The sequence below is a fragment of the Chiloscyllium plagiosum genome, chromosome 9, assembly GCF_004010195.1.
Source record: "Chiloscyllium plagiosum isolate BGI_BamShark_2017 chromosome 9, ASM401019v2, whole genome shotgun sequence".
In the NCBI taxonomy this organism is placed as follows: Eukaryota; Metazoa; Chordata; class Chondrichthyes; order Orectolobiformes; family Hemiscylliidae; genus Chiloscyllium; species Chiloscyllium plagiosum.
The window spans coordinates 47,501,625-47,517,215 of NC_057718.1; the positions used below are offsets into that span (position 1 = coordinate 47,501,625).

The following is a 15,591-nucleotide window of genomic DNA, read 5'->3' on the forward strand; positions in this document are numbered from 1 at the left end:
GGCAGCAGTGCAAGTTTCTTTCACTGGTTGAATCACTGCCCTTTGTCGGTCTTCCTCCTTTTTAAGAAGTGTTGTTTTGATCTTCACCCCCTCAGTTCCAAAATAATACAACAGCTTATAAAGCAGTAATTACTGCTCTAAGAATTTGAGGAAAATCAGTTCCCACACTGAAAATACCTCAAAAATGGGCAGCTCTTACAATTTTTTTTCCGGTCCTCCATCTTTGATTCCCCAGGATCCTTACACCCTTAAGAAAATTAAGTATTTTAAAAAAGGGTACTTTTAATAGTAAATTGTATATAAAATAAGCTTTTACTACATTGTAGGCAATATTAAAATGTAAAAATATTTAATATGAAACACAAATCTTGAAAAAAGTCAACCACTTAGCTTATTAATGGAATTAAAATGACTCTTCAATAAATTTCAAAAAAGACTTCTTCACAGCTAACCGGTCAGACTCCCCAAAATGACAACACAGCTCCTTGGTTGGAAAATAACACTCTTACAATGTAAAATAAACTCCCTTTAATGCATAGTTTTATTAAGTTTCTAAATTTAGAATAAAGAAAATACTTCAGCCATTCAAAAACTTGTTAAAAAAGTCAATTCGGGAAAAACCCACAATTTTTTGTTCTGTTTGTGTTTTTTTTAATGTTAATGAAAATGAAAAAAAAATCAATGCAGTATAAAAACTAAGAACGGTCATAAAACTATAACAAACATTTAAGGGAGTCGGACATCTCAGGAGCAGCTGCAAGATCTACACTACGCTTGTATTGTTAAGAAAGTCTCAATTTTTCCAAACACACTTTATTAAACATTATACAAGAAAAACGTAGAACTTAAATATACTGGTCTTATTTGATAGGAATTCCCTTCCGAGTTTTGAAAAGATATACAAACTCTAATAATGGACTGCCTATAAAATTGAAATCAGTTCAAGACTACAGTGCTTGATTTTTAAAGGGGTTACTGCCCAATATGAAAATACACAGGGAACCATTTTTTCTTCTGTTATAATATAAAAAAACTTTATACAACATAGTGTTTGGATTACAGATACTAAATTAGTACAAAAAAACATGAAACAAATATTATAATATAAAACAGGGATCAAAATTCATCTTTAATGCTAAAGTGGGGCTGATCTTCAGGTTTAAAATCTTTGTTGGGGCTGCCATCTTCATTAAGAATTCGACGTGCTGTATAGCCAACAATAGGATATTTGGCCTTGTATAAGTCATTGAATAAATCATCAAGGGAATTCAGTTCCTCTTCAGTGAGTCCAGTCTACAAAACAATGAAAAAGTAAGGAAAACATAGGTAATTGTGAAAGTGGTTTTACATTTGCTGTAAATCAAAAGGGTGTAGAACACAAATCAAACATATGACTTGGAGTTATACTGCTCCAGTCTGATTTTAAAAGATGATTCTTTCTGGAAATGTGAGCACAGAGATTCTATTTCAGTTCTGCTGAATGGCTGACTTTAAGAGTTTTTCCCTCATTTGATGTGTGTTATACCACAAATCACAGAAATGTGCTACTGGTAAAAAGAAAACAGCTGCCCAGGTGGAAATGTATCTGTTGGGAAGAGAGTTTATAGAGAGGTTCTCTGATCAAAGCTGCATTGAAATTTAAAAAAAAACTGTTAAATAAATATCTTTGCTCATAATTTTCTTCATCTTTCACTTCTTCCACACCGGACTGGAGCACCCAAGCTGGACTGGTGCTTCAGGGCATTACTGAGAAAAAAAATGCTGCTTTGTTGGAGGTGTTATCTTTTGGGGAGATGTTATATTCAAGTTCTAATTGTCTGCTATAGAAAGGTTAACATTTTATAGGAAGTGCAAAGAGAGTTAACCAGGTCTTCAGGAAACTATTGTTTTGTAACCATCATCACACAAAAATAAAAACCAGAATTGACCTTTAAATTTACTGTTACAAAGCTGATAATGTAAGCTATCTTTTGGCTTTCACTGAACTTAGTGATGGCAATTTGAAAAAATGTGGCTCATTCAGTGCAAACCACTGTGGGGCATAACAGGAGTATTTAATAGGAGTAGCTGTTTGCCAATTTGATCTGAAGCAATAAACACAGCCTCAGCTTATTGAGCACAGGTAAGATTTTTATTCAGGTTCACAAAGGGGGCGGGGCAAACAGAACTGTAGATGCTGGAAATCAAACAAATTGCTGGAAAGACTCAGCAGATCTGTCAGCATCTGTGGAGAGAAAGCAGAATTAATGTTTCGGGTCCGATAACACTTCAGATAGTTATCTCTGGAGTGAACGGCCTTGGTCAGCATTTATAGTTAAAAATACTAAAAAGCAGCATATATTCCTATTTATGCATAACATAATGGTCTTAAATATAGGTATTACAGTTGCTGAAGTATTACTGGTGGGAAGTTGAAAAGGTGTGTTTTATGATGGGATTATATGGAATAGTAATGGATACATTATTGCAGAGGCATTGGAAAAATGTAAAATACCGAAAAGAGCTGATAGTTATTTTTACTTAATTATATAATTTAAAATGAAGTATTTTTACATAAGATCAATCCAAGTTGTGAAAGATTGAGTTTAAAGCACAAAATATTATCAATTCTGATCAAAGTGTGAGTCAATACATTTCTAACTTTAAAAAAATCATATCCTTAGACTAAGATGTCACAGAAATATCAAGAATACCACAGCATTAGTGAGTAAGATGGACACATGCAATATAATTTGTGTGGAGGATTTTTTATATTAAGCAGTTTCTCAGATTCCACATTGATAATGCATGCCAACCTGAGGCACACCAGCTGGCTGTTTCCACTTTGGTGCACCATTCTACATCATGTTGTGTTATGTAGAGATTCACTTGGTTATGGACTAGGCCAGGCCACTCAAAACATTCTGAAGCAGGGCAGCCCAAACCATAAACTTTGCAATTTGTTCCGATAAGTGTACAGTGAAAATTACCCAAAGTTAGCAAGGTGGACTACCAGGTTTTAAAAACAGACAAAAGTTTATTCACATTACACAATGAAACACAGAACAGAATAAAGAACCCTGACAGAACTCTGTCTATCCAAACTAGACTTAATTACACTGTTACAAATATACACAGCAGTCCCAATAAGCACTCTCTTGAGGGAGACAGAGACAGTGTTTTCACACACTTCACTGTTGAACTTCCAACTAGTTCTGAACTGAACTGCTCAGCTCTCGAGCTGATCACTGCCATGGCTTTATACAGATCACTTCTAAAACTGACCACTTCGGCCTGAAGTCTCATTTGTTTACATATAAACAAAAAAGCCTCTCCATACCCTTTAATCTCTGTACCAAACCAGTCTAATTGGCACCAGGAACAGTGTATTACCCCTCTGGAAAAACCAAGGATACAATATCCTTGAGAAAAGGGAAGAGCTTTTAGAAAAAAGGAACCCGCTTTGTGTCAACTTTCAAAGGTTTTGGGCATCTGTTGAGTGTTTGTTGCTTATATGAAGTATTTCTGTTTTCTCTCTGCCCTCCTTTGTGCTTTTTCCATGCTGGATCTATCCGCACACCTGCCCTCCCCTGAGCCATTGCTCACTCTGGACTTTATTCCCTGGTGCATTTGTTTCTTCCTTGATGCTTTTTACATAGGTTTTTAAATATAAAAAAAGTACTCATCCAGATGCTTAAGTGTTGTAAGAGTACATGCCTCCACCACCCTCTCAAACAGAGTGTTCCATTTATCTATCTTCCTTTGGGTGAAAAAGACATCCCCTCCACCATTTTCTCCTCACCTTTAACTGCTGTCCTCTGATCTTAGATACATCTACATGAAGAGAATCTCACGATCTACTCTGTCTATGCTGCTCACTTGTGTATCTCAATCAGATCTTCTCTCAATCTCCTCTGTTCCAAGGAAAAGAAACCCAGCCTATCAATCTCAGTTTATAACAGAGCTTTCATCCCAGGCAACTTCCTAGTGAATATCTTCGGCACCCTCAGTGCAATTATGTCCTTCTGATAATGTGGCAACCAGAACTTTACACAGTACTCTGTGGCCTAACCAATGTTTTGTAAAATTGTAACAAGGCATCCTTGTTCCTACATTCTACACTTGGGTAAAATAGCCCTGTGTGTCTCTTCCACACTTCTCTCACCACAGATACTGCCGAACCCACTAGACCTTTATTTCAGAATTTCAGCATTGCATTATTCCCTGACAAGATTAATCTGAAACCAAAATAGTTTCAAAATCACTGCCATTGGTCTCTGTACAGATGTCAGGGCATTAAACAATTCATCTATGAAAATGTTGCTGATAACAATTAAGTGATTAAAGCATTGAATAGTTTCTGAAAGGAGGGAGGTCTTCAAGACAGGTTGCACTAAAATGCTTTAAAATTAATATTAAAAATACACAAAAGTAGTTACGTAGCAAGTTTGATCATGTTTCTGTCAAAGATGTTGCATTAATTGTTCACTGGCTCAGTGGTTAGAACTGTTGCCTCACAGCGCCAGGGAGCTGGGTTCAATTCCAGCCTATGTGGAGTTTGTACATTCTCCCCACATCTGTGTGGGTTTCCTCCCACAATCGAAGATGTGGAGTTCAGGTGAATTGGCCATGCTAAATTGCCTGTAGTGTTCAGCGATGTGTAGATTAATTGCATTAGTCTGGGGTAAAATGTAGGGGAATAGGTCTGGGTGGGTTACTCTTCAGAGGGTTGGTGTAGACTCGTTGGGGCGAAGGGCCTATTTCCACACTGTAGGGATTCTGTATTCTAACATCATAGAGCTCCATCCAGAGGTACGGCAGACAGTAGCAATAAGCAGGACTGTATACTTTATTAGCATTGGAATTCCCAATTACAGTGCCCCTAGTGATAGTAAAGGTCCTTGCATAAAAATTAAAAATACAGTAAAGCAAAATGAAAAAGAGAACTGCAGATGCCAGAGAATTGAAACAAAGAACTACTTGAGAAATGCTGCCCCATTGCTCCACAGAGGCTGGCAACTTGAAACAATGGTCTGAATCCCATATCCAAAACATATTCATCCCCTTCGGATGACACTCACCAACATCCCCCAGCCCCAAGACAATGTGCAGAACCCCTCTTAACAATGCTCAGCCTGCCTCTCCCACAACCATTCTGAGTCCCTAGCCTTTACCTGGTTAATACTGGAAGAGAAAGTCAGTCCAGGAAGTGGGAAAACAGCACTGGTGAAATATTGTGCAGCATTGCAGGTAGAACTTATAAACTGATATCACACAGTCCTAAGTCAATGAACTGAAGACAGACCTTAATTACCTTCCCATTCTGCACATCACTGAATTAAATGGAAAGTCAGGACTGGAAGATCAAGACCATTGATTTGTTTTGTAGGTGCTGCCAGAACTGCTGAATCTTCAGCACTTTTGTCTTTTAAGTAGTATTGAAATATCAATCTTGGCATTCCCTCAAAAGTGTTTTCAGAACAATTTTTAAAGAAGTAAAGAACAGGTATCTGAAATATTTACAGTGAGGCATTGCTAAGTTGATCCAATTGGCTAGTGTCATGTTTGAGTAGTGGAAAAATATTTATTTTAAAATTGGATTATGGGGAAAAAACTTTGCAAGTAAGCTGTGGAAGGAGATTAAAAATGTATTTGTAGGTTTATCCATATGCTTATGAAATAGTTTGAGGCATTGTTCTCATGCACGTTGGTGCTGAAATAAGCTGTGTTCTTACAGTAGTTAAGAGCAACATGAACTTCGTTAAAATGAATTCATGTTTGTTTTAAAAGAGATTATTGAAGAAAGTTGTATCTCACTGCACAAGTTTATAGCCAATACTTAAGTTACACTTTGTTTATAAGCATTTAAACAAAAAGCACACAGACTCAAAAAAAAAAACACCAAGAACATAGGACAATACAATTCAGCCATAATTTGCTGCTTGAAATTTACACTCAGAAAATAAGCAACCTGCCCACAAACTGGAAACTTATTTCAGTTGAATTTTATGCACAAAGGTGAGGGAGATCACTTAAGCTGGAGTTTCCTGTCCCATTGAAAAAATGGAATGCTTTTTGAGCCCATCAACATTTTCATTCTGGGCTTGACTATATTCAGTTTAAAATGAAGGCTCTATAATCCCTTAAAGTTGCAGTAATGTTCCTGAAAAGTGCAACTTTAAGCGAATCAGATTTTTCCATAGACATGGAACATAGAACAAACAGCACAGATCAGGCCCTTTGGCCCACGATGTTGTGCTGAACATTTGTCCTAGCTTAAGCACCTGTCCAATTGCTGCTTAAAGGTCACCAATGATTCTGACTCCGCCACTCCCACAGGCAGTGCATTCCATGCCCCCACCACTTTCTGGGTAAAGAACCTACCCCTGACATCCCCCCCATACCTTCCACCCTTCACCTTAAATTTGTGACCCATTGTAACACTGTTGTACCCAGGGAAAAAGTTTCTGACTGTCTACTCTATCCATTCCTCTGATCATCTTATAAACCCCTATCAAGTCACCCCTCTTATTTGTCCTTCCAAAATGGACAACCTCACACTTGACAGGGTTGAACTCCATCTGTCACTCCTCAGCCCAGCTCTGCATCATATCGAAGTCCCTTTGCAGCCGACAACAGCCCTCCTCACTATCCACAACTCCACCAATCTTTGTATCATCTGCAAATTTACTGACCCACCCTTCGACTCCCTCTTCCAATAAAAATTACAAACAGCAGAGGACCCAGAACTGATCCCTGCGGAACTCCACTTGTAACTGGGCTCCCGGCTGAATATTTACCATCTACCACCACTCTCTGACTTCGACCGGTTAGCCAGTTTTCTATCCAACTGGCCAAATTTCCCTCTATCCCATGCCTCCTTACTTTCCGCATAAGCCTACCACGGGGAACCTTATCAAATGCCTTACTAAAATCCATGTACACTACATCCATTGCTTTACCCTCATCCACATGCTTGGTCACCTCCTCAAAGAATTCAATAATTCAATAATTCCATGACAACCAATGTGAAAGCCATAGGTTAATTGGGTCTTGGTCATCAGAAAAAAAAAAAGAGTAAAAATCTATACCTTTTAAGCTGAAATACTTTACATCATGAAATCCCTGTATCAGTAAATTACATAACCTTTAAAATAAAGCAAATTTTAAAAATTGCCAACCGCTTTCAGCTTAAGACCAATCTTTCTGACTTATTGTCTCTTCCACTCCTTAACCCTCCTGCTCACTAGACATCCTGCTACCTGAGCCTCCCCCTCACTGAAATCCCTGCTTTCCACCCTCACCTTTGTCACTTCTTTCTCCTGGGCCCTTGCCAAAAATGATGACATTGGGGACAGGCAATGAGGAGCAGGAAGAGCAGCTTCAATCTACACAAGGTGAACTGCAAGCTGGAGGGGTACTGAGAGGGTCAAAATGCAAAAATAAATGTCTGTGAGCTGGAGGATTTGCAGCTTACATATCAATTAGCATCACTGTGGTGCATCCATGAAGCTGAAACAGCTACAGATGCAACCACCTTCAATATTCACTTGCTCCATCATTGTACATACTGCTACTACTGTTGATCAAAGTACACTGCAGTAACTCACCAAAGCTCTTTCAACAGCACCTTCCAAACTTGTGCCCTCTACCACTTGGATAGATAAAGGCAGTAGATACAAATGAACACCATCATCTGCCAAGTTCCATTCCAAGAAGTACACTATCCTGACATGGAACTGTATCAATGCCCCTTCACATTCACAGAGTCAAATACTGGAACTCTAACAGTGATGTAGCTTCACTCAAAAGGTATGCAACAGTTCAAGAAGGCAGTTCATCACCACCTATTCTCAGGCAAATAGGAATTGGAATTAAAATGCTGGCATAGCCAGCAATACCCACATTCCATGAAGAAATATTAAAAGATTAGGAAAAGATTGTCAGGCAAAATCAAAATGGAACAATGGGCTGTCTTAAACAATAAATGGCTGAACCAACATTTTCAGACAACGCAAGGTTTGTAATATGAATTGTCATGAGGAATAGTGACAGACTTCAAACTGGCATAGACAGGCTGGGGGAAATGGGCAAAGATAATAACAAATGAGATTTTGTAGGAAGAACAAGCAGAGGCAATGTAAATTCAATAACAACTCTAAAGGTTGTGAAGGAATCTGTATATATTCAGAAATCATTGAAGATGGCAGAGAAAGTTGAGAAACTGACTAAACATGGCAGATTGGATCTTGGATTTATAAATAAGAGGCACAGATTACCAATACAAGGAAGTCAACACGAACATTTCTCAGACTTTAGCTAGATCATCATGTTCAGTTCTGGATTCTGTACCTTAAGGTCGATGTGAAGGACTGAGGTGGTACAGAAAAAATTTACGGGAATTGCTCCAGGGACGAGGGCCTTAAATCCTAATAAAAGACAAAGCTCAAGGATATTTGATTGAGGTACCGAAAAACAAAACTGAGGGATCTAGAGGAGACCGAGAGAAACTACTTCCATTGGAAAGATTGAGAACCAGGGGCCATAAATAAAGAGTATTTGGCAAAGATACCAATTGCTAACATGAGGAAACTCTTATTTAGAGCAAGTGATTATGATCGAGAACACAGCCCTGAGACACTGTTGGAAACAGACTCGGTTATGGCTTTCAAATGAGAATACGATAAACACAGATAAGACGTGCAAGGGTGAAGGGAAGAATAGTAGGGAAGTGGATGAGCCTAACTAACTGGCCTTTATGGTCTATTCTGTGCTGTAAACAAACATTCTACATCAATGTCTATTAATTTTCTGTTTCAGCATCAGTGGTATTCTCTTCATCCATCCACTATTGGGTACCAAATATTTTAAGCATTGCTGCTTTGACAAACTGACAAGTGTTCACAAAATCCAAGGTGGGACTGATCGAGTCTAAACAAGCAGGATTGTTGAAAGGCCTTCAACCGAGGAACAGTGAAAGCAAGAACAAGAGTCAAGAACTAGTTACTATAGATAGAGGGATTCCACAATTTGTTTTAGAGGTTTAGGAGTGATAATATTTCCTTGTTCTTTCCAAAAAGAGATTAAATGTTTCATGACATCAGATTCATTTGTAGGGGCAAATTTAAACTCCAAGTAATGGAATTTAATTCTAAGTGACTGCATTCACTTTTCAAACTTAGAGGCTTCAGAATCCGATTTGCTCCTTTTATGAAATTACAGCTCTTTAAGAACTGGATAACAACAACAAAAAAAGAAAATGTCTTAATACTTGCATTCAAAAATGACATTAAAAAAAATGACCTGATAAACTGCCTCCTTTACTCTGAGCCCCTAGCTGAACGTCTGAGGGGAAAGGTTCAGCATGAAGACATTTCAGGTTTGTCAAGGAATCTGCACTCTACCCTTGGTTTATCTCAGCATTTATGCATCATAGAGCCTAAAATTAGTCACACTACCCCAAATTTATTTTAAATACTTTCTGTTCACAGATTCCCTATTAAATCTGAACATTTGTATTCTGTGCTTAAGTCCTTTTTATTAAAAAAAACTTGTTTAACAATTTTCCTGGATTTTGCACATTCCAAATTCTCCTTGCTAAACAGCTGAACTAAATCCACCTTATCAAGATCAGATCGCCAGAATGAGCACACATGAATGATCAACAGAAAATTAATGTCAAAAAAGCTCACCGTGTCGTGTGTCAGGTCTCCAGGTTCCAAGGACATTTTTGCCACAGCTCGAGTGGAGTCTTTCCCCACCAATATATTGTACGGGGCACCTTTTCCATAAAATTCTAGAGAAAAAGAATACACACTTTCATTTACAAGTTTATTCTTCTCTTCGCAGGCTGGACAGGCTGTAAACTTAAAGTGGTACACACACCTTCTAAATGCAAGCCTCTCTCCTTCCGCCAAGTAACTTCCCATTGGAGTCTGGGCAGATGGAGATTGTTACAGTCAATCATTCGGATACAAAGCCAAGAGGATGGTGGATAAATGTGTAATATTCTGTGAACTAAAATACTCCGAAGATGGTAAAAATGATCAAAAATATGGCTAACTTTGGAACCCATAAAAGGAAGTTGGCATATGTTGAAGGAAGAAGTGTATTTGAGATGGAGAAAGTTAAGTGATCCGAAGTTGGAAAGATTTAACATTTCAGGCTCATGCAACATTAAAATCAGTCTTAAAATGGTTAAGACCATAAAAAAACAAAATAAATATTGAAGAGAATCTTAAGACAAGAGCTAGTGTAGACTAATGGGTAAATTGGGATTGCACATTTCCCTTTCTTTTGTTTCAGCATGCTTCCTGCAGATTCCCTGGAATGCTGTCTCAACATTCTCAAAAAAAGGTTTCCACTGAACTATTCTCCCAGAAGTTCAACTGGGGGCCGATGATAAATGAGGCAGTAAAACAAATGGTGACGAGGGGAAATCTATCAAAATGCAAGATTACATTTTACAATCTGGCTACTTCAGAGTTACTGAAACAATTCATGACATGTACAAGATGATGATTATTTTTGTTGGTGAACATTATTTAAATGTTATCCCTCCTTTGCACTATGCACTGGGCTTTGTGGATACATCATACTGCCATTAGAAAAAGCTCTTATTTTCAGTATATTAGAAAACATTTTACTGTAGACATCCAATCTGCCAGATTTATAGATACATATACATACAACCAGATTTCTGCACCTGAACACCTTCCACACAAGGGATGGAAATATGGTACCAGCAAAATACAGGCCACCCAGTTTGCATTAAAATACAGAACAAAGATAAGAAATTGTAGTTAAAATCATGAAAAACAATGAGAAATACCAAGAGTATCCTGGCAAGCACAACAAAGACAAACGTAGCAACAGTATTTTGAAAGGACAGAAATGTTATGTGCAGCTGAGGAAAATGCGATCATGACCATTTAGAAGAACAGTAGGGAATCTGTTAATGTCAGTTGGAATGGGAACCAGATAAGTGGATGGTGCACAGATTACTGAAAGTGGTACTGAGAAAGCACGAGGTGGATTTCATTGACAAGATGAGCTGAAAAAGATTGTGTGGAGACAGGACAGGAAGTTGAAAAGATGAAGCTGAAGGCCAAGGTGGGAGCCTTTAAGAAAACCTGGTTTGGTAGAACTGAGGAAGGAAAGTGTGCACCAGCTAACTAAATGGATTATCTCAAATTTTAGTGAGAAAATAAAACTCCATGAGGTCTTCACAATTACTGCAGTCAAGGAAACTTAGCAGTAGAGACCATAGAATCCCTACTGTGTGGAAATAGGCCCTTTGGCCCAACAAGTCCACACCAAATCTCCGAAGAGTAATCCACCCAGACCCATTAACCCCTAACTAATGCACCTAACCTACAAATCCCTAAACACTATGGGAAATTTAGCATGACCAATCCACCTAACCTGCACATCTTTGGATTGTGGGAGGAAACCACAGCACCAGAAGGAAATCCACACAGACACGGGGAGAATGTCTGTATGAGTTTGCACAGTCGTCCAAGGTTGGAATCGAACCTGGGTCGCTGGTGCTGTGAGGCAGCAGTGCCATCCACTGAGCCACCATACCACCCAAACATGGCTTTCCAGGATGGAGCAGTGCCAGCAGGAGAGTGCAAGGCCATAGTTCTTAGCATAGAGGCCACCAATCTGACAATAAATCTGTCATACCAGTTGAGAGTCAGATGCATTCTAGTCAGTGGAGCTTTAGGAAGAGAAGCTAGGGTCACTGCAGGCGAAAATTGCCACTGTGGGAGAAAGTACGAATTCTACTAGGCACAGGGACACGAAAAGCAGAGAGATGAAGTCGCAACATCTGCAGAGGTATTGTAACTACAAGCCTTTCATAAAGCAATTTCTTGAATGGATAAACCTGGGAGGAACACTATTCATGGTTAACTGTGTAGATCTTTACTTCAATTTACTAGGCTGGTGAAACAAAAGCATCTAGTTTAATTGCTGTAGAAAATAAAATTGACAGTTAGAAATGTCTCAAGATGTTAATTAAAGAGCTGCGCTGAGACTCAGGATCTCTATCACACAACAATTTATGAGTCACTAGGAAACTTCGATCAAAGTTTTCTGTTGGCAAGTGTTATGGACCAGAACAAACACCCCCAAAACTTTATGAAAATAGCCTAGTCCCTAACTTTTTCTTACTTTAAAAAGCAAGTACCAGATGTTGTGTTCATTCTGGATGCAACTCAATTGGTTAAACTATCAGTCTTGAAGCAAAACACTTTATTCATACAACAAAAGAACGGAGAAATTGGAATAACTTTATTCTATTGGAAAACTTAACATAATAATAGATTTAACTACTAAACAGCAACTGTTCCAATATAGTAGCATTCCATAAACACATCCTTAGCAAAGGCAAACTTAAGAAAATAGATTGTCCGACAGGCAATGCTCTAGTACAGGAGGACAATCTACAAGATGATTAGGGGGTTAGATAGGGTTGACAGTGTGAACCTTTTCCCGCGTATGGAGTCGGGTATTACAAGGGGGCATAGCTTTAAATTAAGGGGGGGTAGATATAGGACTGAAGTTAGGGGTAGGTTCTTCACTCAGCGAGTTGTAAGTTCATGGAATGCCCTGCCAGTAGCAGTGGTGGACTCTCCCTCTTTATGGGCATTTAAGCGGGCATTGGATAGGTATATGGAGGATAGTGGGTTAGTATAGGTTAGGTGGGCTTGGATCGGCGCAACATCGAGGGCCAAAGGGCCTGTACTGCTCTGTATTGTTCTATGTTCTATGACACACATCAAAAGAAAACAGGAGCAAGAAGCAGGGTAAGATGTACCTAGGCTTCCAAACTCAACCTCGAGACCCCAGTAACAACTGCTACTGAAAAACAAACCAAAAATTCTGGCTCTGGAGAAGCTTGACCTCACCCATTCATGCTGCTTCTATTGTTCTGAATTTAGAAAAAAAAGGCCGTATTGTTTACTTTATTGGATTCAAATGGACAGCTTTACATCTCTGCCTTAAAACATCTTGTCAAAAGAAAACAGGATAAAATGCAACTCTCGCAGCCATAGCATCGTCACACAATCTGTAACTAAGGAGTACCATGGGATTTAGTGCTGCACTCTCAACTAGTTATCAATCTGCATCAATGAATTGGATGAGGGGATCAAATGTATGGCAGTTAAGTTTGCTGATAACCAAGCTGGGTACAAAACTAAATTATCCAGAGGAGGTAGAGAGTTTGCAAACAAATATAGACAAATTATATGTGTGTCCGAAGAATTGGAAGGCAGGAGTATACCACAGGTAAATGTGAATTTGTCCATTTTGACAGGAACAATGGAAAAGCAGAATACTAGTTAAATAGAAACAGACAGTCTGAGAAACTTGGTGGTACAGAGGAATCTTACTGTCTTGGCTTATGAATCACATCTATACATGTAGCAAATGATAAGGAAAACAAATGGACTGCTGTCCTTAATCTCAGTGGTAACAAAAAAAAAAGTGAAGATGTTTTCCTGCAGCTGCATAGAATATTGAGGAGATCACAATTGAATTACTGTGGACAGTTGATCTCCCTATTTGAAAGATATAACAACTTTAGAAGCAGTTCACAGAGGGTTCACTCTACTCATTTCTGGGATGAAGAGTTTATTTTATGAGCAGATTAGACTTATATTCGTTGGATCTTAGAAAATGGAGAGGTGATCTTATTGAAATACACAAGGTCTTCAAGGAACCTGATGAAGGTGGACAATGAGGAATTCTTGTGAAAACTAAAAATAAGAAACTAATTTTAAGAAGAAGGGTGTTCTGTGATTTTTAATTATAACTTGAAGTAGTTAAAACTCTCTTTGCTCAAAGTTTATTGAAAAGGAACAAGCGTTTGGAAAGGCCTTGGACATAAGGATGCCAGTTAGATGGAGATTAAACTAAGACAGAATATACTCAAAGTAAAAGTTCACTAATGATGAGAATCCAAAAGTCACTCAGGAAGGGCACTGCAAAAGTGCAACATATTTTTCTCATCACTGTTGACTCAGTTGTTCAAAACAGCAGAGATCTTGGAGATAATTTTATAAAATCTGTCAGTGGAAGCCCTGCTGACAACAATGTTTCTGGAAAATTCCAAAGTACAGACATTTAAGTGACTCTTGGAAAGGCACATGTAAGTTAGTACAAATGAAGGGTACGTAGGTTAGCCTGATCTTAGAGTAGGATTAAAGGCCAGCACAACATCAAGGGCCGATGGGCCTGTACTGTGCTGCACTGTTCTATGTTCAATGTAAGTGAACCTTTTAAGGCAAAAGTGAGGTAAATGTTTCTCCCTAAGCATTGCTAGGAGTGTGTGAAATTGTTTTCCCTAGAAAATAGTGGAGAACTGGGTTTTTAAACAGTTATTCAAAACAGAGTGAATTGAATTTTAGATAGACAAGGAAGTCAAGGACCTCGGGAAAGTCGAGCTGAAACCACAGCCAGATCGTCCATAATCTTATTGAACACTGACCTAGATCAAAGGGCTAAATAGGTCATTCCTACTCCTAAGATCTATTTCACAAAAAAGAAAAGAAAAATGATAGACTATTTTATCAAAGTAAAGTATACTTTATTAAACCCATAATAACATGGGTAATTATAAACATTAGATATAAAAAGTTACCTTTACAGCTCTACCATCAGCTAACAGTTTAACAAATGTCAGCACCCATATAGAACTAAGAGGAGGCCATGACGTATAAAATAATATTTACCTTTCCCTGAAGTCACATCAAACACGACTCCCTTAATTGCCATGTAGATGGGTTGACCTTTCTAAGGAGAGTAAAAGAAAGAATTTACACCATATTAAACATTCCCCAAATGGATTATTCTTTAAAACTTATCACAGGACACTGGTAATAATGCATTGTTAGCAACTATTGTTCATCCATAGCAGTTTACTGCATGGCAGAAACTTCTGGAATCAAAGTCAAGGTGGAGGGAGATGCACATTTCTGTTAGGAAAGGGGCTCAGTGATTCTGTGACAGAAGAAACAATCACAGTTCCAAATTAGGATGGTATTTGGGTTGGAGGGAGACTTGATGATGTTGTTCTACTATCTGCTGCCTGTGTCGTTCTAGGTGGTAGGGGTCATGAATTTGGGAGGTACTGTGAAGGAGCCTTGGCATGATTCTGCACTATATCTTGTGGATGGCATGCACTGCTGCCACTATGTGCCTTTGGTGAAGGGAGTGACTACTTAAGCTGATTTGGTACCAAATCGAGCAAACTGCAGTCTTGGTATCAAGCTGCTTGAATGCTGTGGCTTAGAGCATAGCCAATCAAGTGACAAGTATTCCATTGCTCTAACTTGTGCTTTTATGGAGGAGCATAAGTTGGGAAGATAGGCTGTCAGGGAAGGATGTCGTGGAAATGTGGAACTTTTTCAAGGAACAGATACGACGTGTCCTTGATATATATGTACCTGTCAGGCAGGAAAGAAATGGTCATGTGAGGGAACCTTGGTTGACGAGGGAGGTTGAATGTCTTGTAAAGAGGAAGAAGGAGGCTTACATAAGGTTGAGGAAACAGGGTTCAGACAGAGCAGTGGAGGGATACAGGATAGCCAGAAGGGACCTGAA

General features: G+C 38.7%; 1 protein-coding gene across 1 annotated transcript in view; it reads right to left on the reverse strand.

Moving 5' to 3' along the window:
• Positions 1-332: 332 nt before the first annotated feature.
• Positions 333-15,591, reverse strand: part of nenf (neudesin neurotrophic factor) — a 21,095-nt gene continuing 5,836 nt past the window's right edge. The window contains exons 2-4 of the mRNA XM_043695874.1: positions 14,721-14,781; positions 9,672-9,775; positions 333-1,293 (exon numbers count right to left, since the gene is read on the reverse strand). Of these exons, the coding sequence (XP_043551809.1) occupies positions 1,117-1,293; positions 9,672-9,775; positions 14,721-14,781 (342 nt within the window). The 3' untranslated portion in view covers positions 333-1,116. The remainder of the gene's footprint in view (positions 1,294-9,671; positions 9,776-14,720; positions 14,782-15,591) is intronic.